The sequence below is a fragment of the Rhinichthys klamathensis genome, unplaced genomic scaffold (genome assembly GCF_029890125.1).
Source record: "Rhinichthys klamathensis goyatoka isolate OS25496 unplaced genomic scaffold, OSU_Roscu_1.1 h1tg000100l_1, whole genome shotgun sequence".
NCBI lineage: Eukaryota > Metazoa > Chordata > Actinopteri > Cypriniformes > Leuciscidae > Rhinichthys > Rhinichthys klamathensis.
The window spans coordinates 833,268-861,043 of record NW_026606639.1 but is presented as its reverse complement, the minus strand read 5'-3'; the positions used below and the strand labels follow the sequence as shown (position 1 = coordinate 861,043).

The 27,776-nt window shown below is 39.4% G+C and overlaps 1 protein-coding gene across 2 annotated transcripts in view; it reads left to right on the top strand.

The window, feature by feature from the left end:
- jag2a (jagged canonical Notch ligand 2a) overlaps window positions 1–25,628 on the top strand; it is a 39,963-nt gene extending 14,335 nt beyond the window's left edge. Inside the window, exons 4-26 of one of the 2 annotated variants that reach the window (XM_056252995.1) lie at window positions 3,315–3,569; window positions 5,377–5,437; window positions 6,593–6,723; window positions 7,488–7,607; window positions 7,697–7,810; window positions 7,904–8,017; window positions 9,723–9,836; window positions 10,692–10,738; window positions 11,180–11,353; window positions 11,442–11,592; window positions 11,805–11,969; window positions 12,063–12,176; window positions 14,537–14,650; window positions 14,731–14,844; window positions 14,926–15,042; window positions 15,266–15,293; window positions 15,560–15,645; window positions 20,085–20,198; window positions 20,959–21,074; window positions 21,338–21,595; window positions 21,722–21,853; window positions 24,000–24,153; window positions 24,561–25,628. In XM_056252995.1, the coding sequence (XP_056108970.1) occupies window positions 3,315–3,569; window positions 5,377–5,437; window positions 6,593–6,723; window positions 7,488–7,607; window positions 7,697–7,810; window positions 7,904–8,017; window positions 9,723–9,836; window positions 10,692–10,738; window positions 11,180–11,353; window positions 11,442–11,592; window positions 11,805–11,969; window positions 12,063–12,176; window positions 14,537–14,650; window positions 14,731–14,844; window positions 14,926–15,042; window positions 15,266–15,293; window positions 15,560–15,645; window positions 20,085–20,198; window positions 20,959–21,074; window positions 21,338–21,595; window positions 21,722–21,853; window positions 24,000–24,153; window positions 24,561–25,027 (3,260 nt within the window). In that variant the 3' untranslated portion in view covers window positions 25,028–25,628. The remainder of the gene's footprint in view (window positions 1–3,314; window positions 3,570–5,376; window positions 5,438–6,592; window positions 6,724–7,487; window positions 7,608–7,696; window positions 7,811–7,903; window positions 8,018–9,722; window positions 9,837–10,691; window positions 10,739–11,179; window positions 11,354–11,441; window positions 11,593–11,804; window positions 11,970–12,062; window positions 12,177–14,536; window positions 14,651–14,730; window positions 14,845–14,925; window positions 15,043–15,265; window positions 15,294–15,559; window positions 15,646–20,084; window positions 20,199–20,958; window positions 21,075–21,337; window positions 21,596–21,721; window positions 21,854–23,999; window positions 24,154–24,560) is intronic. The other variant, XM_056252996.1, reaches the window with a different exon arrangement.
- The last annotated feature ends 2,148 nt before the right edge of the window (window positions 25,629–27,776 follow it).

Sequence of the window (27,776 nt, the reverse complement as noted above, 5' to 3'; positions counted from 1 at the left end):
ACTGTGTACAGCTCACTCAGGGCGGGGTCTATGCTAATAGAGCGGAGTCCGTCAGTCGTGGGAGGGGCCTAAGCGTTTGTGATGTCACATTGCATAGAAACTGCGAACGGCTTGTTCTGAGACACTGTTTATGATTAATGGGGATTAAAAAACAGGAGTAGGTGGATTTTTACCATTATAGGGTGGTTGTGTACACACATGCTGACACACATTTATGTTCAAACACCATGTAAAGGTGAATTTTGGATATTAGGGCCCCAATGTGGTTGTAATTCCTTGAAGGCATTTGTTTTACTACCATTATCTGCAAACATATTTTCTATGCATAGACAATTTAATTAATAATTTTTAACATTAAATTAATACTACTTAATCTTTAACATTATTATTTGATTATTGATTGTTTATTATTATTATTATTATTGTTATTTGATTGTTTTTATTTAATAATTAATTTGATAAATTATTTAATCATACATTTCATTATAAATTATATATTTAGTTTTATTTTTTGTAACATTTTTTTTTACACAATTTGCTCGCAATCGCTGTCCTGGGCAGCGAACAGGGCAAAAACTTTTTTCCATGAAAAATTATCTCGTAATTCTGAGATAATTAACTCGTTAATTCAGAAAAACAGAGTAGATTTTTTTTCTCAAGTGAATGCAATACGCTTTCGTAGATATGCAATGTATTATGAGGAAAATAATGTGTTTTTTGACTTGTAAATCTATTGTAGGAGACGAAACTAGGAACAAAATAGGGCACTTTAAGTACAAAACAGGTCTTGCAAAATTGCATGCTAATGTTGTTGTTGTTTTGGATGAAATAATGGTAAGGCATTTAAATATATATATATATATAAATCAATGTTTTTGTTTCCTGGACACCACACATAGGCTATATATCTGCTGTCAGCAAGAGATCAATTCGTCATCATGGTGTTATACCTGCCTCACAGTTGATTTTTTTTTTACAGGTGTTTTTTCTAAGTCTATTTAGCTCAAAGGTGTAAATCGGGCCTTGAAGTAATAAAAAAGTCTGGCTTTAAATGCAAGAAGCCGGTTTTGCTGTTTGCAGGGCATCAGGTAGCGGAGGCCCTTTGGAGGAGAGGGTCCTGTGGGGCTGTTTACCTTTCAGGAAGTCCGTCTCTCCAGCTCTGCGTTTGGACTCTAAACAGCTCTTTCTGGCCAGCAGGTCAACTGCATTGTTCATGTATCGTCAAGGGGCAGAGAAAGGGGCGTTATTGTGTTTCACTTGTACTGTAGTGCTTGCCTGTAGATCGCTAGATGGTAATAAAGTGGATAAGTGAAAAAATGCAAAAAGGAAGTGGAAGTTACGAAAGGTGGGGTACATTATAATGGAGGAAAACTTAGAAATGTGTGAGAGAGAGAGAGTTGTGTAGTTATAAGGGACATTATTTGGCCTTGTCCGATTCTTTGGTCTATTGTTTGTGATCTGTTATCGGCCGTGGCAATAGGGGCCAAATCGCACCCATTGTGCTGGAGGCAGTGAAACAGAGCAAACTGGAGACAGACTGATGGAGAGATGTAAATAGGACAGAAAGAAAATAATAGGAAAGAAAAGAAACTAAGAAAAGACGCTTTGTTTCTAAGCCTAACAGCAGCCCTCATCTGCATTTCCTGAGGTTTTTCTTAATCTAAAGCTGTTGTTTTGAGTTAAAGAGAGCCTCTCAGATCAAGGCTGAAGTTCTAGTGTTGATTGAGCTCACGGGATAAACTCGACTGATTACTTGGAGAGCTGTTCACCTGCTTACCTGTTTGATAGTTAGGGCTCTTATCCACGTGTGTGACTGTGTTCTTGAGCTGGCTTATCTTTAGAGTGTCTCTCTCTCTCACACACACACACACACACTACTGTGACTCTACCCAGTAACAGTCTCTAAGTGTCTCCTTCAGCTTATAGAGAGGGAGTGATTGGTGTGTATTTTTATAACTAATTGCTGTAGATGAATTAGGAGATGAGTACTATTTTTTTTAGGTTTATAAGTGGGGGGAGAGAGAGAGGGGGAAGAGAGTACAGCAAAAAGGGGGGATGACACATTTGATATGAAAGAGCTTGACAAATTCCTTTTTTTAGTCAGAAAGTAGGAAAGTATGTCATAGCTTTTGTTCCACTTCTGGAATCGTGTGTCCATTTAAGGAAGAGAGCAAGTGGACTGAGATGGGGCGAGTGGGGTGATTTCGGCTGTGGGGAAGGATTTGTGAGGGAATGTGCACAAGGACGATTTATAGAGCACCTTGGCTAGCGGTCAAACATAACGACCTGTCAGAAATAACACTGCTATCTCTGATACATCCTCAATTTACTTTGGCTTTTTCAAATATGTTCTGCATTCCTGTGGGAGAATATTCAAATTCAATATATATATACAAATTCAAAAGTTCGCCGTCAATAAAAGTATCTTATTGCTGTCATATATAAACACATACTACCATTTTTCAAATGCAATCAAATTTTAGAAAAATATAATTCTTATGTGTTTAATGATTTATCTGTGCACATCATGATTTATTTTACATTAAACACAGCATTACAATGTACAGTTTAAAGATATTTTAATTCTGAGATGTATATCTCAAATATGAAGATATATCTCAAAATGAAAATCAGTCTTTTCGAACTGTACATTAATGTTTAGATGCCTAAATTCACAAATGTTAGTCTATCAAGGAAAAATAGTATTGACAGTATCATACCACCCATTGGTAATATGCAAATGAGTCTCTGGCCTCAGGTAAGTGATTGGGCCTCTGATGATCATGTCACCCCCTGATTCAGCCATATCCCTATCCCTGTCGTGTCCCTAGACGATGATATTGCTAATTTAATCAGGTGTGAATTTCTTGTATGGAATGGAAAGTGCTGCAATGTGAGAATCTCAAGCCAACACCCACCTTCATGAACAGCATAGATTAGATTTGAATCATTGTTGAAGTTGTGTTCTCTCGCTCTTTAAGACGCTGTTTGTCTTTTTCCCACACACCCAGTCACCCACACACACTTTTTCTCTCCGCTACATTGTGACTGTAGTTGTTCGCAAGGTCACCATGTTTCTCTTCTCTTCTCGAGAGCAAGTTTGGGTGTGTTTGTGTTTTCTTGGAGGGGAGGGGGGGGGGGGGGGGGGGGGGGGGGGGTCTTCCTGGTTTGTTCCTGATTGTATTATTTCCTCAGTGGCTCCCAAGCAGTCTGAGACAAGTGTGTGTGTTCCACTGAAGCAGGAAGACCGACCATGCTTCATAATTAACACACACACACACACATATAAACCAATGTTTTTGTCTCTGTCACAGGTGATGATCTGTTAATCGAGAGGAGTATAAATCGCGGAGAAATGAACCCCGGAGAGGAGCGACGGATCATTCAGTACAAGGGCCAAACAGCCAGCATCAAGTACAGCGTGCGTGTGCGCTGCGACCGCTATTACTACGGCAACAAGTGCAACAAACAGTGTCGCCCCCGAGATGATTACTTTGGCCATTACACATGCGATCACTTGGGCAATCAGCAGTGCATGGACGGCTGGAATGGGCCAGACTGCAAGAAAGGTGTGCAAGTGTATACATATGTTTATGAGTAAACATACAGTAGCCTATATTGATTTTGGTACATGTATACAGAGAGAAAGAAAGCTGGCGACAGAAACCGTTGATGTTGTGTGACGTGTTCAGCAATGCAACAGTGTTCCGTTAAAGTCACCTTGAAATCCCAATTGACAATTTTTTATTTTATTTATGGAACATTGCATTGTTTATTATAAATTATTTATCTGTGCACATCCCAATTGTTTCATTCACGTACCCTCATAATCTTAACTTAATAAACTTACCCTCCCCTTCACAACAACATCTCTTCTCCGTGTGAGTACACAACAATTATCCCTTCACTCCAGCAACCTGTGACTCACATGAGATCACAGCAATTAGCAAACGACAATAATCCAACAATTATCAATTCTTCCCTAGTGAAAAAAACCTATAGCAAAATTTATTTAAAATAAATTTATTTCATACTAAGTACACTACAAATCCATTAACATATTTACTGATATATCGCTTGAGACTTACTGATATAAATATTATAATTAAACTTTATTTGCAGTACTTCTTAATTGCAGAATGCACATTTCTTAATATTAAGCCTAAAATGTGTTTTAATATCACTATTAGTAAGGATAGTTTGATCCTTGTATAATATCAGTCTGTAAATGCAAGATATTTAAAGTGTACCTAAAGTATACTTGCAATAGTTCCACTTTAGCACAATCAAATATACTTTATCTTTAGTTGGATCTCAGCACTATTTCTGGATAACTAAAGTGCATTAAGTACAAAATTCCTTGTTCCAATTCTGCAGACTTTAAGTATACCAATTTAGTATACCAAAAAGAACAATTGCAGGGTATTTAAGTACATACATGTGTAAATGTATTTTTAGTATACTTAGCATAAAATAAATGTATTTAAAATACATTTTGTTATATTTATTCAAGTTCAAAATCAAGTTCTACTCTACTTTTTTTCCATTCAGGAACGCGTTTCACTTGGGTATACGTCATCGGAGAGAACAGACGATTGCACCATTCATTTCATGCCAACTTTATTGATATATAAACGAATCCTTTTTTTGCGACTTGAACTCTTTGTAATATCAAACATATGCTCTTTATTTAATTATTCATCCATGTATTAACATATTATTAACTTCAAGCAGTTCTGCCCTCTGAACGTTGTGAAGATATATTTACATACCACAATGTAAACAATATAGCAAAATCTCTTTCAATTGACACTTTATATTGTTAATTGACATTTATAATCAAATATTTAAGTTAAATCCAGTTACAGTATTGAGGAGTAAAAACTACATCCAACAATACAACAGTAACGCTGTGGTGCTGAGTGAAGCGAACGACAAAGAAGTACAAGGAAAAAAATTGTCTTTAATATAATTCACAAACCGAAAATCTCAGGACATAGCAGGAATAATTACTCAAACACAACTACGTGCACATCTACAATAACAGACAAATAACTAAGGAAAACTCAGGGCTTGAATACATGGGGAGTAATGAGGATACAAATTAGACAACAGGTGAATGAAATCAGTAACTATGGGAACAAACTAGTGGCTGGAAAATGAGAACAAAGGAAACAGTACAGGAACTAAAACCAAAACACAATGAACATAACGTAATCCTGACAACAACCTCTGGGTGACCTCCAGCAATAAAATCATTATATGTGTGAACACCTTATTAGTGCTGTCACCAGTCTCTGAATGTAAATCACATGTATCAATGAAGGGAGAGCGAAGGAATATAATAAAGTTCATTCATACTTCTCTGTCTTTCAGCTATCTGTAAGCAAGGCTGCAGTGAGCTTCACGGAAGCTGTGACGCTCCGGGAGAATGTGTGTAAGTGTTAGTTGATCTCTCTCTATTCTCAGGCCATGCATCCAGAAGAGATGAATGAGTCTGTCTGTTGGAGTAAAATTGTTTCACACACACACATTTGCTTGCATGCACAGCAGCTTTAAATAGCCCCGAGCAGACAACTGAAGGATAAAATGATAATATTAGCTCTGCCTCCCCTATGAATGTCTGAGTGGTTGGCTATTTTCAGAATGGAATACAGTACATACAGATTTTTTTTTTTAAATACATGAATATTAATGCATAAAACACTTCAAAGAGTCTATGCTACTTTTTACTGTTATTGTCAAATGACTTCACTATGTTTGTCACATGAACGCTTCACATTTGCATGTTTAATTTGGCCAGTTATCATCTTGGGAAAATGATTTAATGAAAAGCATTTTAAAATGTACATTTGGCTGTTAAATTATCTAATCAAAAAAGTTAATTTAACTCTTAAAAAAGTAAGAGATGTTCAAAATGGTAGTTCAAATTGGTTCACCTGTCACACTGGAAAAAGTGGACTCTGATATAGTGCACATATAGTGTAAAGTGGCAAATGTAGTAGGTCATCTGTAGTACTGTACAGTGCATGCATACTGAAAGTTTACATAAAGTATGCTATACTGCAGAAATAGTATAGTATGTAGTTTGCTGTTTTGAATATAACCACTGATCCCCCGGTGTGTCTGAGTGATGTTTCTTTTCCTCTGCGGTAATTCAGAAATCTTTTAAAGTATGTGAGGTGGAAATGACCTTTGACCAGCAGTCTGTCTGGAATTCATTGCTGTCTTAGATTAGGAAAGAGACAGAGGTCACGACCTGTGTGCACTACTGGAAAGAAGTTTACACTCCTCTCCCTGTGATACTCAGACTTCTCTCCCTCATAGTTACTGGTGTGGTGTACATGTGCAATGTGTGACAACATTTTCTGTGTAAATAGAAAACTTGTGTAAAAAAAAAAAAGTTAAACACATTGAAAGTTGATATGATTTAATAGGTTTTTTACTGCTGTGCGATAAATGTGTTCATTAGTATAAATTTCGTTAAGGGAGGCTTGTGCAGAAATATCACACACATTTTGACCCCATAACATATGGTTAACCAGGACCACACACACACTCCTGCTCATGCTTATGCTCTACTGTGTTGTAGGTGTAAGTACGGCTGGCAAGGTCCACTGTGCGATGAGTGTTTGCCGTACCCGGGGTGTATGCATGGCACTTGTCTGAAACCCTGGACGTGCACCTGTGAGATGAACTGGGGAGGACTTCTGTGTGACAAAGGTAAGTTGAATTACCGGTACCTTCTTTTTTCAGCAAATATAGATGGAATTAAGTAGCATATCATGTAATTGAAAAAAATATACAAAATATCTGGCAGCGTCTTCCATTCAAAGCCCTAGTGCATCTGTATTAACAAAAAAGAAACACATACACTACTGCACAAAAGTTTTTCTTTTTTAAATAAATGCTGTTCATGTAAATAAATGATTCTTTTCTGTTCATCAAACAATCCTGAAAAAAAAAAAAAATTCTAAATATTAAGTAGCACAAAATGTTTCTTGAGAATCAAATCAGCATAATATGATCATGTGACTGAAGACTGGAGTAACGACTGCTGAAAATTCTGCTTTGCCATTATAGAACTAAATTACACTTTAAAATATTTCACATAATTACTGTTTATATTGTATTTTATAAATGCAGCCTTGGTGAACATAAGATATTTTAAATATGAAATATAATATATTAAAAAAATATATATAAAAAATTTTTAGAGATGGCAAACTTTTGAGCAGGTAGATTACCCAAATATTTGCAAACATACACACTCACAAAATAACCCTCTTATATGAGATTCCTGGTGCTATGACCTGTAACTTCTCATTTACTTAAAAATGTTTTGTTAAGATAGTAAATGAATGCAGTCGAGGCCTGTTCCCTCTCATTTTTTCTGCTCCGAATGGCATGTTGCAACTTTTTCTGCCAAATTCTTTCCTGTCAGAAAAGAAAGATTGTATATAGTTTATTTGTTTGTTTCTGTACAGATTTAAATTACTGTGGCACACACAAGCCCTGTGTAAATGGAGGCACTTGTCTGAATGCTGAGCCAGATGAATATTTCTGCTCTTGCCCTGAGGGTTACTCCGGCAAAAACTGCCATATCGGTAAGAAAAAAGCTTTCTGATACTCTGCAGAAAAGCTTTCTGATATTCTGACAAACTATTCTTAATATTCGTATATTTGTAACTTACAGCCGAGCATGCGTGCATGTCAAATCCATGTGCAAATGGCGGGACATGTCATGAACTGGCGTCAGGGTTTGAGTGCCAGTGTCCCCCAGGGTGGGATGGCCCAACTTGTGCTAAAGGTCAGAAGTCACTCGCTTTTTATCTAGTCTAGATGAAGTAGACTATCTCTCAATTGTGCATATTTATTTTCATTCTGTGTACATGTGTTTCAGACAAAGATGAGTGCACGTCAAACCCGTGCTCTCATGGGGGGACCTGCTTTGATCTGGAGAATGGCTTTGACTGTTTATGCCCCCCACAGTGGACTGGCAAGACCTGTCAGATAGGTGAGACCTAGTATGTGTGTGTGTGTGTGTTTACTGTTATTCATATTACTGATTTTATACTAGGGCTACAAAACAGTACCACGTTTAACTGGATCATATCACGTCTAAATAGGATGCCTCATGGCACCTCTCAAATATCAGCAGTTCTCTTGAGTGTGCATAGTGCTTGTTTAATGTAATGAGGTGTGTAACTGAATGTCGCGTTTACATCTTACATCAGGAATTACTCACAGGTGATTGTGTTACAGCGCGAGCGTACTGTATGCTTGTGCCTTTGATTGCTTTTTGTGAGTGCATGAGCGTGTGATATGCCTGTAAATATGTATATATGTTGGCATTGCGTGCTTGTATGTTGTTTTAACCTGAGTTTGCGGGCATGTACTGTATGTGTGTGATATGGAATTTCGTTCGAGGCTGTGTGGTCATGGCACATAGCTGAATATTATCTGTAACCAGACCCAGGTGATTTAAGTAAAGCTAAATATATCAACGGGCCTGGCAACTGCCAAGACGGGGACTAAATTTATCTTTTTGTGGGACTATATTAGAGTGATCATGGGGTGGAGAAAGAAGCTCAAAAGGGGTGTGGTGGAAGTATTTTACTGATAGTGCGACAGGAAATGCGTTATAACCTGTAAACAAGTGCAGTGTGGAATTGTAGCTGTGGTGTCTGGTTATAGGGGCCGGGTCAGGTTTCCCCGGTAGTGTTCCAGTCTCAGGTGTGGAGCAGGCAGGGTTACCTGTGCAGGATTGAAGAGGGAGTCCGATTTCATCCAGGGTACACCATCGGTCCCATATAGCCACTCAACTTTAATCTGTTCACTTAATACATACTGTACCCTCCTGTGCACATTAAACCCATTTCCCCTGTTTCAGAGTAAAGCGTGCAGTGCATTTCATTATTATAAATATCTTATAATACAGTTGGAATTACAACAGAAATATATTTCTAAGTTTAAATTAGAGTTAAAAAATAGAACTACTACTAATAATAACAATATATTTTATTATTATATATTGTCTTATATAATATTGTTGTTTTATATATTAATGTTTTCATTGTTTTATATTTTTTTTATGTATATTATTATGTTGTGTTGGTGTCCGTGTGTGTTGTATAGTGAAGCCAAAGACAAATTTCCACTTGTGGACAATAAAGGAACTATACTAAACTAAACGTGTTATTATCAACATCAGAGAACCATGGATATGCACATATATGTCATTCAATTATTGAAATTAAAAATTGAAATTATTAACTTAAAATCTCAGCAGGTACTTCAAGAAAATATTTAACATCTAAGGGGGTTGGCTGACAATAAAGTTTGGGAATTCCTGTTTTAGGTCAGCTTTTTTACTCCAAGGCTACACCATTGTCCACAACGATATTCAAAGGCCCCATGACTTTTTCAGTTTTACACAGAAAACCACTGTTTTAAGGTGTCTGAAAGCTTTTAAGACAGAACATGAACATTTAGATTAGTTTCACCTCCTTTTTATGAACTTCTATACTGTCGTAACACACACAGGGGACTTTAAATGAAAAGCTGTCAGCACAGAGGATGTGTGTATATATGCCACGCCACAGTACGAATCTGAGTTTTTTTACGGGGCTTGACACAACAGAGATCTTGTGCTTGGTGGTGGGGCTCGATCTTCCATGCTATCTCTAGCTCCCCTCATCCTCCTTTTCTTTCTCACACAGATGTGAATGAGTGTACGAGGAAACCTTGTCTAAACGCTTATGCTTGTAAAAATCTAATTGGTGGATATCATTGCAACTGCTACCCGGGCTGGGCGGGACCGAACTGTAATATCAGTCAGTATACAAACTCTATAAAGTCTATATCTCTCAAACTTTTCCACCCTTTTTTGCAAAGCAGCAAACTTTTGCTCTTCTTCCTATTCTCTAACGCTGATTAAAGCTGCTTTGCTTTTTATTAAGCAGAAAAACTGCTTTAAATTGATAGGGCACCCAAAAAAATACAATTCTGTTATAATTTGCTTATCCTATTGTTGATCCAAATCCATGAAAATGTTTCTCTTACACTATACAATAGCTTTGAATGGCAAATGGGCTGATATTTAAGCCAATTTAAGTCAATATTTGCTGATTTTTACCTACAGTGTTAATGTGACGGAATCATTGAGTCAGTGAGGTTTGTGAACAAATATTTTTGACCAATTTTGTAAACTGGATCCAACTATTCATTGATTCGATCTGACTCAAAGAATTGATTTGTTCATAAATCAGACATTTTTCTGATGAACGTTCCAAGGAAAAGCACTTCAGTCTGCTACAATTTGCTCTGATCATCACACAGGTTATCATAGAGCTATCAAAAAACACTTTTATGATGCTTTTTGTTGTCCTTTTTGAAAGTTGTTTTAAATTCCATGTTAAAAAAGTGACCAGCACAGACTTTAAAATGTATGTATTCAACAGAAACAAGCCATGAGCACATTGTAAAGGAAGTGATGCATTTTCTGTCTTCAGTTATTCTGAATCTGTCTCTTAAAAGTTTTCTCCTAACTGTGCATGTGTTCTGTAATGCTGCCTGCTCTCGCATGTCTAACAGCTCTGAGACGTTTTAATCTCGTTTTCTAATTTTTCTTTGCTTTTACACATATTGGACCAGAATGTTATGTTGATGTGTTAATGATTATTTCACAGATGTCAACAGCTGTTACGGTCAGTGTCAGAATGGAGGAACCTGTCAGGTGGGCATATTCTTGTTTTAGTTGGCATTACTTTTTAGACATTCTGGGTTGAATCGGTTGCACAGCTTTTGTGCGCAGCATATCGGTACAGAAACCTGCATCTTTTTCATTAATCATCCACAATCTAGTTTATTTAGGCGCAATACTGTTTATTATTCTTCTGTGGAACATAAAAGAAGATATTCTGAGAAATGTCTTGGTGTGTTTTTTGGCCACACAATGGAAGTCAGTGGTCACCAAAAAACATTCTTCAAAAAATCTTTTTTGTGTTCCGCAGAAGAAAGTAAGTCACTTTCTTTTTTGAGTGAATTATCCCTTTAAGAAAAAACAATGGAATGAGATTTAATATCTTGGTTTTTTACACCCTAAGTTTTACAAGCTTGCTTGGGCCTCTGCCCTGCACACCTGCGATTCATCTCCACCTTTGTGTGTATTTGTTAGGATGGTCGTCATGGTTATGTGTGCCAGTGCCAGCCGGGATTCATGGGAAGACACTGTGAAGTGCAGCAGAGCAGGTGTGCAAGCTCCCCATGTCAAAATGATGCACGGTGCCGTTCGCTGGCCATGGGCTATGAGTGTGAGTGTCTGTACGGATACACTGGAACCAACTGTGAGGTGAGGTCAATAATTCCATATGCACACAAAAAAACGTTCTCTTTCTCAATCACTAATTTCCTCTCTCATTCTCTCACTCTCTCTGTAGGTGCAGGTGGATCTATGCAGTCCAAACCCATGTCAGAATAAAGCCCAGTGTCACTCTCTGCAGGGAGATTTTTACTGCGCCTGCACAGATGAATATGAGGGCAAAACATGCAGTCAGCTACGAGACCACTGCAAGACCAGCACCTGCCAAGGTAGACAAATGACCTCACAGAAGGTCTGATCAAATTTATGTTATGATGTGTTCCCGTACCTCAAGTAGTAGAGTACGGCGCTGGCAACAACAAGATTATATTTAAGAATTATTGTTTTATTTTACTTTATATGCTTTCTTTCAAAGATCCTGATATTACACACAAACATTAATGACAATCTTTGTTTAATCTTGTTTTGTTTTCCCTATTAGTGATTGACAGCTGTACTATTGCCGTGACAACCAATAGCACAGCAAAAACGGTACGGCACATCTTATCAAATGTGTGTGGTCCTCATGGGCGCTGCATCAGCCAGTCAGAAGGAAACTTCACCTGTGCCTGCCAACCAGGATTTACTGGCACATATTGTCATGAGAGTGAGTAATATTACACACATCCACATACACACACCATTATTAAACCTTCAATATAAACATACAAGCAACATTCTTTTCTGCTTTCTCTCTCAGATATAAATGACTGTGAATCATCTACTTGTCACAGCGGAGGAACATGCATTGATGACATCGACTCCTTCCGCTGTATCTGTCCTGATGGCTTTGATGGTCAACTCTGTGAGCTGGGTAAAAATATCAGCTCTGTATAACTTTTGTCTCTTACATTAGTGGAGTAGTGTAGCAGTCCTATGAGAGAGAGATTTATTAATTGATTTAGATAGTCATTTGAACACTGCCATTTAAAAGTTTGTGGTTAATAAGTATTAAAAAATATATACTTTTAATCAGCAAGGACATATTTCTATTCATTTCTATAAAATGTTCTATTCATCAAAACAATTTTTCAGGGTTATATTTTTCAATATATCAGGGTTTCCACAAAAATATTAAGTTGCACAACTGTTTTCAACATTGAAAATAATAAGAAATGTTTCATATTAGAATGATTTCTGACTGAGGAATTGTGTGACAGGTAAATTCAGCTTTGCCATCAGAGGAATAAATTACAATACATAAAAAAAAAAATATATATATATATATATATATATATATATATATACACACATACATACATACATACATATATATATAAAACGGTCCATATATATATATATATATATATATACACACTCACCTAAAGGATTATAAGGAACACCATACTAATACTGTGTTTGACCCCCTTTCGCCTTCAAAACTGCCTTAATTCTACGTGGCATTGATTCAACAAGGTGCTGAAAGCATTCTTTAGAAATGTTGGCCCATATTGATAGGATAGCATCTTGCAGTTGATGGAGATTTGTGGGATGCACATCCAGGGCACGAAGCTCCCGTTCCACCACATCCCAAAGATGCTCTATTGGGTTGAGATCTGGTGACTGTGGGGGCCATTTTAGTACAGTGAACTCATTGTCATGTTCAAGAAACCAATTTGAAATGATTCGAGCTTTGTGACATGGTGCATTATTCTGCTGGAAGTAGCCATCAGAGGATGGGTACATGGTGGCCATAAAGGGATGGACATGGTCAGAAACAATGCTCAGGTAGGCCGTGGCATTTAAACGATGCCCAATTGGCACTAAGGGGCCTAAAGTGTGCCAAGAAAACATCCCCCACACCATTACACCACCACCACCAGCCTGCACAGTGGTAACAAGGCATGATGGATCCATGTTCTCATTCTGTTTACGCCAAATTCTGACTCTAACATCTGAATGTCTCAACAGAAATCGAGACTCATCAGACCAGGCAACATTTTTCCAGTCTTCAACTGTCCAATTTTGGTGAGCTCTTGCAAATTGTAGCCTCTTTTTCCTATTTGTAGTGGAGATGAGTGGTACCCGGTGGGGTCTTCTGCTGTTGTAGCCCATCCGCCTCAAGGTTGTGCGTGTTGTGGCTTCACAAATGCTTTGCTGCATACCTCGGTTGTAACGAGTGATTATTTCAGTCAAAGTTGCTCTTCTATCAGCTTGAATCAGTCGGCCCATTCTCCTCTGACCTCTTGCATCAACAAGGCATTTTCGCCCACAGGACTGCCGCACACTGGATGTTTTTCCCTTTTCACACCATTCTTTGTAAACCCTGGAAATGGTTGTGCGTGAAAATCCCAGTAACTGAGCAGATTGTGAAATACTCAGACCGGCCCGTCTGGCACCAACAACCATGCCACGCTCAAAATTGCTTAAATCACCTTTCTTTTCCATTCTGACATTCAGTTTGGAGTTCAGGAGATTGTCTTGACCAGGACCACACCCCTAAATGCATTGAAGCAACTGCCATGTGATTGGTTGATTAGATAATTGCATTAATGAGAAATTGAACAGGTGTTCCTAATAATCCTTTAGGTGAGTGTATATCACTTCAGGAGTTTGACTTGCATAAAGTTGCATACAACATAGTTATAACGAGACTAATTGCCATCTTGAAAGTGTTCTTTAAATAAATATAAAAGTTTACAAAAATTATTAAAATGTTTCCTACACCATGGTTCTAAAGTTTAGGGTCAGAAGATTTTTTAAATGTTTTTGAAATAAGTCTCTTATGCTCACCAAGGATGCATATATATATTATTGACCAGCATTCGGTCATGTTTGGGTGTAATAAAGCGCACGTAGGAGTGGAGAAACAAAACGGTCTTTAATAAATCCAAATCAGAAAACTCAGGAGATCGCAAGAGAATAACTCAACACAGCCACATTAACAATACCAGACAAAGACCTGAACTAAACACAGGGCTTAAATACATGGGGATACAAACGAAACAGGTGTGGGACTAAACAGAACTAAGGCAAACAGGAACAGAGCAAACAGAATAAAAATGAAACCATAAGGGAACATAACAAAATATACAGTACACATTACAGTGTCTTCTATCCAGGTTGTTTGTTTTTGTAGAGAGATTTGGCAATATTGATCCGAGTCCTCTTAAATTTAGCATTATGTATAATGTTCTATATATAATCTTATATATCTTAAAATGTTCTCTTCAGAGGTGAATGAGTGTAGTGGTGAGCCTTGTCTAAATGGAGGTGTTTGTATCGATCTGCTGAATGATTTCAACTGTAGCTGCACTGACAACTGGAAAGGAAAGACGTGTAACTCACGTAAGTGAATGTATAAATGTATTTTCATTTTAGGCATCTAACTGTCCGTGCCTGCACTCAAAGTGGATTTGTTGTTACAGGAGACAATCAGTGTGATTCCAGTACATGTGCTAATGGAGGAACGTGCCACGATCATGGAGACTCATTCCGATGTGTGTGTCCTTCTGGTTGGGGTGGCAGTACCTGTAACACGGGTGAGATAGAAACCAAAACACCTCCATGCTGAACTCATTTAGTCTGTATCTTTCTCACTATCTCCCTCTCTTTCTTTCTAGCCATGAACAGCTTGTGTGAATCTGGTCCGTGTCTAAATGGCGGGACTTGCATTGGAGGGGGCAGCGTCTTCACTTGCGTCTGTAAGGAAGGATGGACGGGGCCTATCTGTGCTCAGGGTAAGACCACACCCACTTATCTGTTTCCCCCTAGCTTACTCTCTTTTCCAAAAATATCAGCTAACTAAAACCTTAAGCATGTTTAATTGTGATTTACTCCCACATGTATAGCTGTGATTGGGCTTTAGGTGTGCTGGCAGGCTGTGATTTGCCCTGACAGGTCTAGTTCTGATATATCCTCTGGTAGTTCTGCCTTCATGAGATGTTTTCATTCTGTTTTCAGATGTTGATGACTGCAACCCTCATCCCTGGTAAGTGATGCAATAGATAAAGTAAGTGAAGAAAAGTACAGAAAGGAGAGCAAAAAAACAATCACTCACGCAAACAACTGAGCTTGTCATTCACAAAACTTTGGCAGAACTTAGTGAGTCTCTTAGGAAGACCGAATATAAATGTTTAAATGCCTACATCTAGCATGAGGGCCTACTAGTTAATGCATCTGTAGCATCTTTATCTTGGTAAGCTTGTCAGTTAAGATCAAGTATGTATTACTCACTGTCCCTTTCTCTCTATGTAGTTATAATGGGGGACAGTGTGTGGACGGGGTCAACTGGTTTCGTTGTGAGTGCGGACCTGGATTTGCAGGGCCTGACTGTCGCATAAGTGAGTGAATACATCTGCACATACTGTATCTGTAAACATGATTCAATGATACAGCAAGAACTATGAATATTCATGACAGGACAAAAAAATCCTTAAAGTGTTTTATTGTTAAAAATTTGAGATAAAGTACTTACCATAAAATTATTTTACTATTTAAATTAATAAAATAAAAATATTAAATATTAGTTTACAAGTGGAATGTTTAAAAAAAAGTCTGTCTCCTTATGCTCTGAAATACTTAAATATTTGCATATATAAAATATTTTGCAGTAAACTTAAAATATATTATAAATAATAGTTTTATATTTTACCATCGTTTTTAATTTGATTGTCATTCACAATGCTTCATGGGATCGCAGTTCTTTCCGTTAAGTACACAGTCGGTCCGTTTGGGCCTAGAAAGGTTTTTCTTCTCTATCGGCATGGGTTCGACAACCTATATGTGCCAGAGAAATATTAGCTGATTATTTCAGAAATATTAATGTAGGCTACCTCGCATCTGCACTCACATTACCCATCGGTCTACTTCTTGGCACACTGCTAATTTTATTTAGTTTTCCAACTATCAAAATCTGTGTGGCAAAGCTGTGTGACCCACTGGACAGCACGGAGCGGATCCTGGTTAGGGGTAATGTTAAATAGCCATTATAATACAATATATAATACAGGTCGAGGAAGTACTCTCTCAGCTGCGGGAAGATATCAAAACCCTGAAATGACACCTTCACCATAAAGCCAGAGAACATAAGAGTATTTTATATGTATCGTCATCTAGCAGTATCAGAAATGAACTTTCCTATTATGGGGCAAATTTGCCCCCTCAATTGTTCTGTTACGGGTCTGTCACGGATGATGGTGCAGGATGAAGGAGAGGCTGACACAAAGACTCCAATTCAAACATTTACTTATATAATCAAAACTCAGATACAAAATGACGGTCTTACGGAAACACTCAAGCTTTACACCATGTAACATAGACGTACATACGAACGAGAACCGACCAGGAGTGAGGGAGAACACAGGGTTTAAATATACAGAACAGATTAGGAGAACAAGACACAGCTGGGGCAAATAAACTAGACACAGGTGAAGGAACTGAACACAAACGAGGAGCGGGAAAACTAACACAGGACTAAACCAAATCACAATGACGGGGGGAAACACAGGACACACATGTAACATAACGCCCCCTCCAAAAAGGCGCGTCCTCGCGCCGTATAACTTCAAAAGGGGTGGGGGGGCGGGCGCCCTGGAGGCTGACGAGGGCGTGGCCTACCCTGAGCAGGAAGCCTCCAGGGCGGAGCAGGATGTGCAGGAGGCCAGGGCGGAGACTTTCCCTCGGACGGCCAGGGTGGAGACTTTCCCTCGGGCGGCCAGGGTGGAGACTTTCCCTCGGGTGGCCAGGGTGGAGAGGCCACTTCAGGTGGCCAGGGTGGAGAGGCCACTTCAGGTGGCCAGGGTGGAGAGGCCACTTCAGGTGGCCAGGGTGGAGAGGCCACTTCAGGTGGCCAGGGTGGAGACTGTCCCTCGGGTGGCCATGGTGGAGAGGCCACTTCAGGTGGCCATGGTGGAGAGGCCACTTCAGGTGGCCATGGTGGAGAGGCACCTTCGGGCGGCCATGGCGGAGACGCACCTTCAGGTGGCCTATATCCCCCCCCCAAAACTTTCTTGGGGGGAATCACAGGCTCTGGGACAGTCTCTGGGTGGGCAGACGTGCAGGGAAGCTCTGGCTCGGCAGGCGTGCGGGGAAGCTCTGGCTCGGCAGGCGTGCGGGGAAGCTCTGGCTCGGCAGGCGTGCGGGGAAGCTCTGGCTCGGCAGGCGTGCGGGGAAGCTCTGGCTCGGCAGGCGTGCGGGGAAGCTCTGGCTCGGCAGGCGTGCGGGGAAGCTCTGGCTCGGCAGGCGTGCGGGGAAGCTCTGGCTCGGCAGGCGTGCGGGGAAGCTCTGGCTCGGCAGGCGTGCGGGGAAGCTCTGGCTCGGCAGGCGTGCGGGGAAGCTCTGGCTCGGCAGGCGTGCGGGGAAGCTCTGGCTCGGCAGGCGTGCGGGGAAGCTCTGGCTCGGCAGGCGTGCGGGGAAGCTCTGGCTCGGCAGGCGTGCGGGGAAGCTCTGGCTCGGCAGGCGTGCGGGGAAGCTCTGGCTCGGCAGGCGTGCGGGGAAGCTCTGGCTCGGCAGGCGTGCGGGGAAGCTCTGGCTCGGCAGGCGTGCGGGGAAGCTCTAGGCTGGGTTCATGGGCTGTAGTTGATGTGTGTGCTGCCCACACACACAAAACAGCCACGGACACCACAATGAGCGCTGTGTCTTCCAGAGCAGACTCAAGTGCAGCATGAATGGGTTCCGGCGCAGGATCAGCGGGCTCCGGCGCAGGATCAGCGGGCTCCGGCGCAGGATCAGCGGGCTCTGGCTCGGATTGGCTGGACAGAACCAGCGGTGCAGGCTTGGCTGGGCTGGACGGAACCAGCGGTGAATAGGGCTTGGTGCTGGACGGAACCAGCAGCGAAGAGGGCTTGGTGCTGGACAGAACCAGCGGTGAAGAGGGCTTGGTGCTGGACAGAACCAGCGGTGAAGAGGGCCTGGTGCTGGATGGAACCAGCGGCGAAGAGGGCTTGGTGCTGGACGGAACCAGCGGTGAAGAGGGCCTGGTGCTGGACGGAACCAGCGGTGAAGAGGGCTTGGTGCTGGACGGAACCAGCGGTGTAGAGGGCTTGGTGCTGGACGGAACCAGCGGTGTAGAGGGCCTGGTGCTGGATGGAACCAGCGGCGAAGGCTTGGCTGAACTGGACACCACCAACCCAGGATCGAAGAGAGGCCAGAGTGGAGAGTTGTGTCGGGACTCCTCTCGACCACCGCCTCCACTGCGGCCTCCACGGGTCCCACGGAACACAGCTTGGCGGGTTCCCACAAAGGCCTGCTTCCAGCTCTCCATCTTCCCTTTTTTCTTTACTTTTTGGTCGGTTCTTCTGTTACGGGTCTGTCACGGATGATGGTGCAGGATGAAGGAGAGGCTGACACAAAGACTCCAATTCAAACATTTACTTATATAATCAAAACTCAGATACAAAATGACGGTCTTACGGAAACACTCAAGCTTTACACCATGTAACATAGACGTACATACGAACGAGAACCGACCAGGAGTGAGGGAGAACACAGGGTTTAAATACACAGAACAGATTAGGAGAACAAGACACAGCTGGGGCAAATAAACTAGACACAGGTGAAGGAACTGAACACAAACGAGGAGCGGGAAAACTAACACAGGACTAAACCAAATCACAATGACGGGGGGAAACACAGGACACACATGTAACATGTTCATTTTTCAGGGGCATATTTTACCTTTATAAGGGCAATTATTCTAATCTTTTTAAATATATTTGTCATCTTTTATGCCAAATTCTTCAATTTAATTCAATTAGAATAAGACAACAAGCTGTTACCTATCATATTAAATCAGAATCAATCAACCAAAAAAGTTGCATCTGAATTTCAAAGTGGCATTTAGATGTATTTACAAACTGTTTGATGCTGCTCAGAGGATTTACACAGTAATTACAATTATACAGTGTTATGAAATTAAAGTTTTAAATTTAAGAGAGTAAGACCGCCAGTAGGTGGTCTTAATGAGTGAGTCGGTTCTTTCAACCGATTCGTTCAAAACGCTGATTCATTCAGGAATGAAGCAAGGGGCTGAATCATTCACTCAACCAATTCGTTTAAAGAATCAAATTCATTAAGGAACAGCACTGTGCAGTGTTTTGAATCAGCCTTGCAACTGTTCTGTGGCTTTATTTTGCAATAGCATTAATTAATTTGATTTCAGCTTCATCCCATGTTCAAAACTCAGCGTGCTGTCTAAAATAAAAGTTATGACTGCTGTATGATGAGCGTTTTTCTAATTTTTCTACTTTTAATATTAAATCGAAAAACGACTGAACCAGGTGAATGTACACGGACCACAGTCTTGTACCTTTGTCTTTTTTCAAATACTTTTTTGCTTCAAATAAAAGTTTGTAATGTTGTGATTCACCTCATAGCTGGTTGGCTTGGTTTATGGCTTATAGCGCTTTAACAAAGTCTTTTTTTTAAAACAATGGGAAAAATGAATCGAAAATATTTCCGTAACCAACGCCGCTAAAAAGTGGGCGTACACTAATGCGCTCTGTTCCATTTAGTGCAACTAGTGGTGCAAAAATCACACACTTAACCTTCTTTTTGTTGACATATGGACTTCTACAATCATATAGTCTGCATAAGCCCTGTCCCTTTCTTACAATCGACTGCAAGCTTGCATTCAGATCTGCTCCATTAAATCAAAAACCCCCTCAAAAAAATCACTCGGACGTACAGTATGTCACAGTACGGAAGAAAAGATCTGTCACTACTTTCGCTACATTGCGACTTTAACACGCTCTCTCTACTTCTGTCTCTCACTCGATCTCAGACATAGATGAGTGTCAGTCCTCCCCCTGTTCGTATGGAGCCACATGTGTGGATGAGATTAATGGATATCGCTGTCTGTGCCCAGTGGGACGAGCTGGACCGCGCTGCCAGGAGTGTGAGTTCCCACTGACAGACCACCCTACTTGTTTGCATTATGAGAAATGAAGTGTTGAAAATCTTTGCTGTCTACTCATGTTGTGTGAACACATCTGAACTTGAGCCAAACAAAACTGGACCAGACTAAATTGCCTGTTTCAACAAAGTTCAACAAGGGTCTGTGGTGGTACTGCAAGGGTTCCATCAGTGTTTGTGTGAAAAAAAATGAAATATGTGTTCAACAAAAACAGCTAAATACATTCAGCGAAATGTTTCATTGTCCCTCCCACATTAAGAAAAATGTTATGATTATTAATGAATTAAAATCACTAAATTATGTCCAATATATAAGAGTCTCCGGCTCCATGTATTTGTTCAAAAATACAGTTATTTAAAATGTTAACCGTTTTCAATTTTAATATATTTTTATTCCTGTGATGCAAAGCTGAATTTTCAGCATCATTACTCCAGTCTTCAGTTTCACATGATCTTTAGAAAGTATTCTAATATGCTGATTTGCTTCTCAATAAACACATATTATTATTATATTTAATATTTTTGTGGAAACCGTTATACAATTTACCAGGAATTTGTGCATCTAAACCTTATAAATGTATTTTACTGTCAAATTTGATCAATTTAATGCATCCCTCCTGAATAAAAGTATTAATTTTAGAAAAAAAAAATACTGACCCCAACCTTTTGAACAGTACTGCAACTTTCAAGATCTGATCTCTCTTTCTTTCTCTGTGTTCCTCTCCATCTCTTGTCATCTGTAGTCATTGGTGTTGGAAAGGCATGCGATCGCTCAGGCTTGCAGCTTCTTCACGGTGATCGTTGGGAGGATGGGTGCAACAGCTGTCAGTGCATGAACGGAAACATCAAATGCACTAAAGTGAGTCCTATGATCTACCTCAGACTGTGCTACTGTACCAACCTAATCTTACAGTCCAATTGCAGTCACATTCAGTGTAAAATGTTATTGTTGGAAGGAGTTAAAAATGCATCTCACAAACTTAAAATATCAATCTCACAAACACAATTTTTTTGCATAAAGAAAATGACACCTCCATGTAGATTTTATTTAATTATTTTATTCATTATTTATTTGTATCTAGATATAAATTCTTCACTACGTTTTTTTTATTGTGACCGCAGGTGCGTTGTGGTCGTCAGCCCTGCATGTTGCAGTCAGACTCTGGTGAGCTACAGCGCCCCCTGTGTCCACTAGGACAGGAGTGTGTAGCGCATCATTTCCTGTCTTGCCTTCGTCCACCCTGCAGTCAGCTGGGAATATGCTCCACCTCTGAACATCCACTACAGCCCATCAGCACTCGGTGCCTACCTAACAACGGCTACCTAGATGATAACTGTGCTCATGTTACGCTTGTATTTGACTCTGACAGTGTCCCGCAGGTAAGAGGTTTTCATTTAGTAAATGCTGAAAGTATTGAAAGACATACACATCTTATTAACTCACATAAACATGATTTCCTACCAAAACACCAACATTTGTGGCATGTTCGTGGGGTTGTTTAACAGGGCACAACTGCTGAAGGTGTTTGCACAGAGCTAACGTATCTGCCAATCACACGAACCCTGGCCAAAGACCACACCCTTTCCATTCTTTGTGACCAATCACCGTCCAGCCATAATGCCGTGGAGGTTGCTATGGTGAGCTCACTCTCTTCAACCATCAGTCTTTAATCCTATGAAATCACCTCATCGGTTGTAAACAAGCTCGGTACCCATGTTCAATCGCAGAGCTGCTAAGAAAAAAAGCAACACGTCTTGACATACAACATAAAAACACTGTTTAAAAATGTTAACAATGAAGAATTTACTAGCATAAATATAGTAGCTGTTTTCACATGACAATAAATAGATACTGCACTTTACTGTATCTTTTGCACTTTAACTGATGTTTTCTGATCTGTTTTTTGTCTTGTGTGCCACAGAAAAAAAGTCTTAATGAGTAGTATGTCACAAGTTTGATCTCTATTCTTATACAGAACACAAAATGCATTCAAACTAAATAGTAAAAGTTTTTTATGATCAATTAGCATCTGCTATTAATGGACACGCCTCCAACTTGGAAAGTTGGGCCTGCTTAAGTTTCCTTCTGCTAAACACAACTGTGGTTACATTTATGTGGACTCGTCTCGTATAAGCAATCACTCTGACATCTCTTGAAGGCAGCTTAAAACAGTGTGTATCAAAACACTGAATTTTTCATCCAATAACACGCTCTTCCTGAAACCATCACATCTGTTTTCCTTCACTTTGGAGTGTTTATTTCTCTCTTTCCATCTCGTTTCTGCTTTAAAACATTTCCCTGCCTGTCTTCCAGTTTGCGTTCCTTCAAAAAAGGCACTTTAAATCAGTCAAATGGCTTCAAAAGAGTGCTTGTAAAATTGGATTCTTTATCTAAATGTTTTTCACATAAAAAAAATAAATCCAGCTTTTCACTTATAACATACCTCACCTGTCCTGCTCTACAGTCTGTAGTCCCTCTCATCTTTCTCTCTCTCTCTTTCTCCTTCACTCGCTCTGAGACCATTGCTGTAGTAATCTTGGGGAAAGGTCTGGTCCTCTACTTTAAGCCCTTAATGACCAGAATCTTAGTTCTACTCTTTCTGTGATGTTGTAATGCTCTCAAGATTTATGTTGTAACATTGAAAGATTTCCGGAAAAGGAGCGGTAACCTTTTATGGTTTGAGATCTCATAAGACTTTGCTTTGTGCTGATGTTTTAAGCTCAGCACTGGGACGTCCCCTGTTGAATCCAGTGTAGTTATACTCTGACTATTACCACAGAAAAATTACAGGTCATGAAATTTAAGGGAAAGGTGAATAACTTGCCCAGTCAGGTCTTACTTCTTTCATTTCTGATTATTCAATTATTTCATAGGCTACATAATTTATGCTGTCTTTCTTCCTTAGTCATTCCTCCTCTTTTCTCTTACTCTACTTTTTTCTAGTTATTCAGTCTAAATTTTAGAGTGCTTTCTTATGAAAATCAAAGAGGATAACATTTAAAAAAAAAAATCTTATTACTTTGTTTATTTCCTGGTTCAAATTAGATTTTCCCTTTGTAGTTAAGGCCCTTGCTCACTGAGTCCGAAATTTTCGCACGTTAAAAAATAAATACGACCTTACGTTATGTCAATCACGCTTTCAACTGCCTCCGAAACTTTCGTCCGTCATAAAAAAAATCGAATCGGGTTCGATTTTCTGCGTTTTTCGCATCCGTAGAAAGCAGTTTGAATGGAGTTTGAATGGTGTTTTGAAAATTCAGAGTCACCGAATCACGAATACGAAAAAACGCAAAATGTCGGACTCAGTGTGCAAGGGCCTTTATCCTAATAGGATAAGGACTTTTTCGTTGCGTGTTACATAATCCAATGTGTGTTTTATCGGTTTAATTTGTGATTGAACATTTTCCTGGATGTCGCAATCTGTATTCTGTGATTGCCTGTTTCAATAGTAAGGTTGTGTCTGCTAAATCTGTACTTTAACTGTGTGGCTCTTAGTTGTTGTTTTCTTTTATGTGACTGTGTAACGATACATTTGTGTACTGTCTTTTTAGGGCCAAATAGCATTACATTGACTCTGTTGTTGTTTTTGAGTTTCCCAACAACAAGTGATATAATTATGTTTAATTAGTGTTGTAATTTGGTTCGGTCTAATTAGTTTGACAGTACTGTTCTGTTCCGAAGTGGGTGTCTAAGTAAAACATCAGGACTAAAGCTGAGAGAAACGACTTGAGTCTGCACATTTTCATTTGCTCTTTTTCATTCTCTCTCTTTTGTTTTCCTCAGTCATATGAGCAAAACAGCTTTGTTGCGGGACAAGCTCAGATACAGGATGTTGTCCGCTCCATCATTGATGTTCTGTCCAAATTTCACAACAGCACGTTACTGTTGGCTGTGAGAGAGGTCAGAGTTGACACTCAGGACCCGCGTCCCCAAGCTGGTGAGTGAGATCCCTTCTCTTTTCACCTGGTCATCCTTTCTCCCTCTTTCAATCCTTTTTCTTATGTTGCCATTCAAAAGTTTAGGGTCAGTATGCTTTTTTTATTCAGCAACGATGCATTAAATTGATCAAATGTGACAAAGACATTTACAATGTTACAAAAGACAATGTTACAACTGTTTTCAACATTGATAATAAGAAATGTTTCCTGAGTAGCAAATCAGCATAATATCATGTGACACTAAAAACTAGAGTAATGATGCTGAAAATACAGCTTTGCCATCACAGGAATAAATTACATTTGAAAATATATTAAAATGGAAAAGTGATATTTTAAATGGGAATAATATTTAATATTTTTTACTGTATTTGTTGATCAAATAAATGATTTTTGTCTCTCTCTACAGGTTACCTCATCCCGTTGCTGTGTGTGTTGTTTGTGGTATTATGGATCTCATGTGTCATCGTGTGCGTGTGGTGGTTCCGGAGACGCAGGAAAGCGAAACAAAGAGAGGACACGCAGATGGAGGAAAGCATCAACAACCAGCGCGGGACACTACTGTGCGCTCGCACACCTCACAAAGACAACACGGACCCGCTGCAGGAGAACAAGAACCTGCTTTACCCTCTGGATCGGGTTGGAGACGGAGCTGAGCGAGAGGAAGAGGAGGAAGAGGGAGATGAAGAGAGCGGCAGAGGGGTAGTTCTGCATAAGTGCTCATCTCTCGCGTGCTCTAGAGGTGACGCGGTGTACACTATTCACACTACAGCCCAAAGTCAGCCACACAGGACACACTACAGCAGCAAAGACAACCGCTGCAAGAACAATGTGAACGAGAGCTTAAGCGAGCACATGAAAGATCACTATGTATGAAAAAGCCAGACAAACTGAAAAAACATAAGTATTTTTTTCACTGACTGATCTGAAAGCATCTGGGACTGGTGTGATTGGTCTTTTTCATCCTTTTTATCATCGTGTAGTCAAATGAAACAGGGATTTGTCACATAAATGCAGCAAATCAGACTTTCAAAGAATGGTTTTCAAAATCCTTTTCTTTTGTTTACACTTGCACTCACTTTCCTTAAAAAGAAGGACATTTTCACACAAGGCTGAACTTTGAGATTATGTCTGTGAACTGTGGCGAGACCTTTGACCCTTGGGGCTGAGGAGAAATTGGCGATAGGCAGCTTTAAAATGTTTTTGATTATGTCCAGACCTGCCCAAAGTCAAGTGCTAGGAGCCGTTAAATCTTCCAGAGGTAAATATATATTCAAGTGCCTCATTGAACCTTCAAGACAGTTCTTACACCTTTTATATACATTTTTAATGATGATACTCATATGTTGGTTCTTATTGTTTTTGTTAACATATGCTACATATACACTTAAAGCCAGGGTTAGTTCACCCAAAAAAAAGGTCACAATTTAGTCACCTGTGTGTCACTCTAAACCCGTATGACCTTCTTCTAACACAAAAATTAACATAAGAGTGTAGGAAGTTGCTCAGGAACTTTCAAGCTTCAAAAGGGGCGCAGAAACAACATAAACGTATCGTCAAAGTATCATACAATACATTTGTATGGTATATTCCAAGTCTCTTGGAGCTATATGGTCAATTTTGGTCTATTCGTCACACAAAAACAGCGAAAAAACGAAATGGAAAAAAAGTCATTATTCACTAATATCTTATATTCTGTTGGGCTGTTAACTGTTCAATGAGTTTGAGACCAGATCAGTCCAATTAATGAACAAATCATTCAGAGCGGTTTGTGAACAAGATCAACCGATTTACTGGAAAGATCAAACTCAAAACATGAATCGGACAATCTCTATCTCTCTCACCAAGGAGATCTAGGCCGGATCTCAAGATATTCATTGAATAACAACTGAAGTTTCAGAAGTTCAGAAGACTTTTTCAAAGATACATTTATTTTTAAGAAACTTGACAGCCTCAGTGCTTATTCACTTTCGATAAAAAGAAAAGAGAAAGATTGATATTTGGAATGACATAAGGGTGACTAAATAATGACAGAATTTACATTTTTGGATGAACTATCCCTTTAAGACTGTTAAGAAAAAAGGTTTACTTTTTCTATTATTGTTATTGAAATTAACCGTCTTTGGGAATTGGTACTCGTAGTCCAGACAGTAAAAGAGTATTCTGACTGATACATTCTCATTCAGCTTTTGATAGGTGAAATTATAGCTCATTTTTTGTTCTTTAACATGACAGCCATATAAACAGAACAGTCAAAGTGTAAAAAAAAATCGAGGGCCACTTCACTCAACGCACTATTGTGTTGTCCCAAAACACTTGGCCTTTTGGTCACACAGTATGGGAAAATTATTTTAGTTCTTTAACTACTAAGAGATGATTCATTATAATGACAATGTACATATGTAAATAGTGAAAAAAGACAGCTGTGTATATTTGAGTTTAGTAAGTTATGTGACCTTTTTATTATTGTCATTCTTAGAATTATTACTTTTTCTTATTCTCTCCTTCAGTCGCTCTCTTTTTCAACAATGTCATTCCTTTTATTTATGTTGGTCAGAAAATGTTTTATATATGTAAAATGGCCACAGGCTGTAAGTCTGTGGGGACTTTAAGAAATACTCTAAACATTACATGATCTGTCTTCATGTTAGAATAGATTATCTGTTATTTTTTTGTGACTTTCCTAATGAATGTCAACTAGGGATTGGACACACTGACCATGCTGAAAGTAAAAATCAACAACAAATGTTGTCACTGATCACTACTTCTGAAGGTCTAAAGTACTTCATTGGAGAAAGATATGCTGCGTGTCCGAGTGGCACTCGTCTCCTTGGAGAAGTCCAACACCTGCATTTTCAAGCCAATGTCAGTCATGATATAATTATGTTTCTATAGTGTCCCAGACTGTCTGGTTTTTAAGTTGGATGTTGGCAGACTTTGAAAGATTTTTTTATTATTCTTATTCTTAAATGTTTTCAGAACATCATTGCTTGGTATTATGCTACAATTCAAAATGAACCACAAATGGACCAGAGTCTCTTCATGAAATGACCCAAGTCAAGAACTTAAAACACTTGAGTTTTAAGTGTATCTTCTGTCTGAGTATAGTGTTGAATATCAGATTTTATATATATATAAAAAATGGTACTATAATACCATTTTACAAAAGAATACTATGAGCAAAGATTTAATTATGTTTTCTGAAATCCTCCCTTGTTTTGAGGTAGCTGGGGTATATTGTTCCCTCTTTATTTATGAGCGGTTCTGTTAAATTTGATTGGACTCAAATCAAATACAATTATTCAAGCTTCAAGGTTTCTGGAAGGTCAGGAAATTTGTATCAGTGCATGTTGCTGTGGCTGAATGAAGGGAAAAAATTATGTTTTTTCATTGTCACATGTTTCATTTGGTGTCTTTCGTGCAGAGAAAATATTACAGTTGAATAATAATTGGATAATGCAAAATGTGGCTGTAATTCAGATTTATTCACGGTTTGAATCATGCCACTCCTAAAGGGTTAGTTCACCCAAAAATTAATTACTCACCCTCATGTCGTTCCAAACCCGTAAGCCCTTGATTCATCTTTGCAACACAAATTAGGCTGCTACGTATACTATCAAGCCCC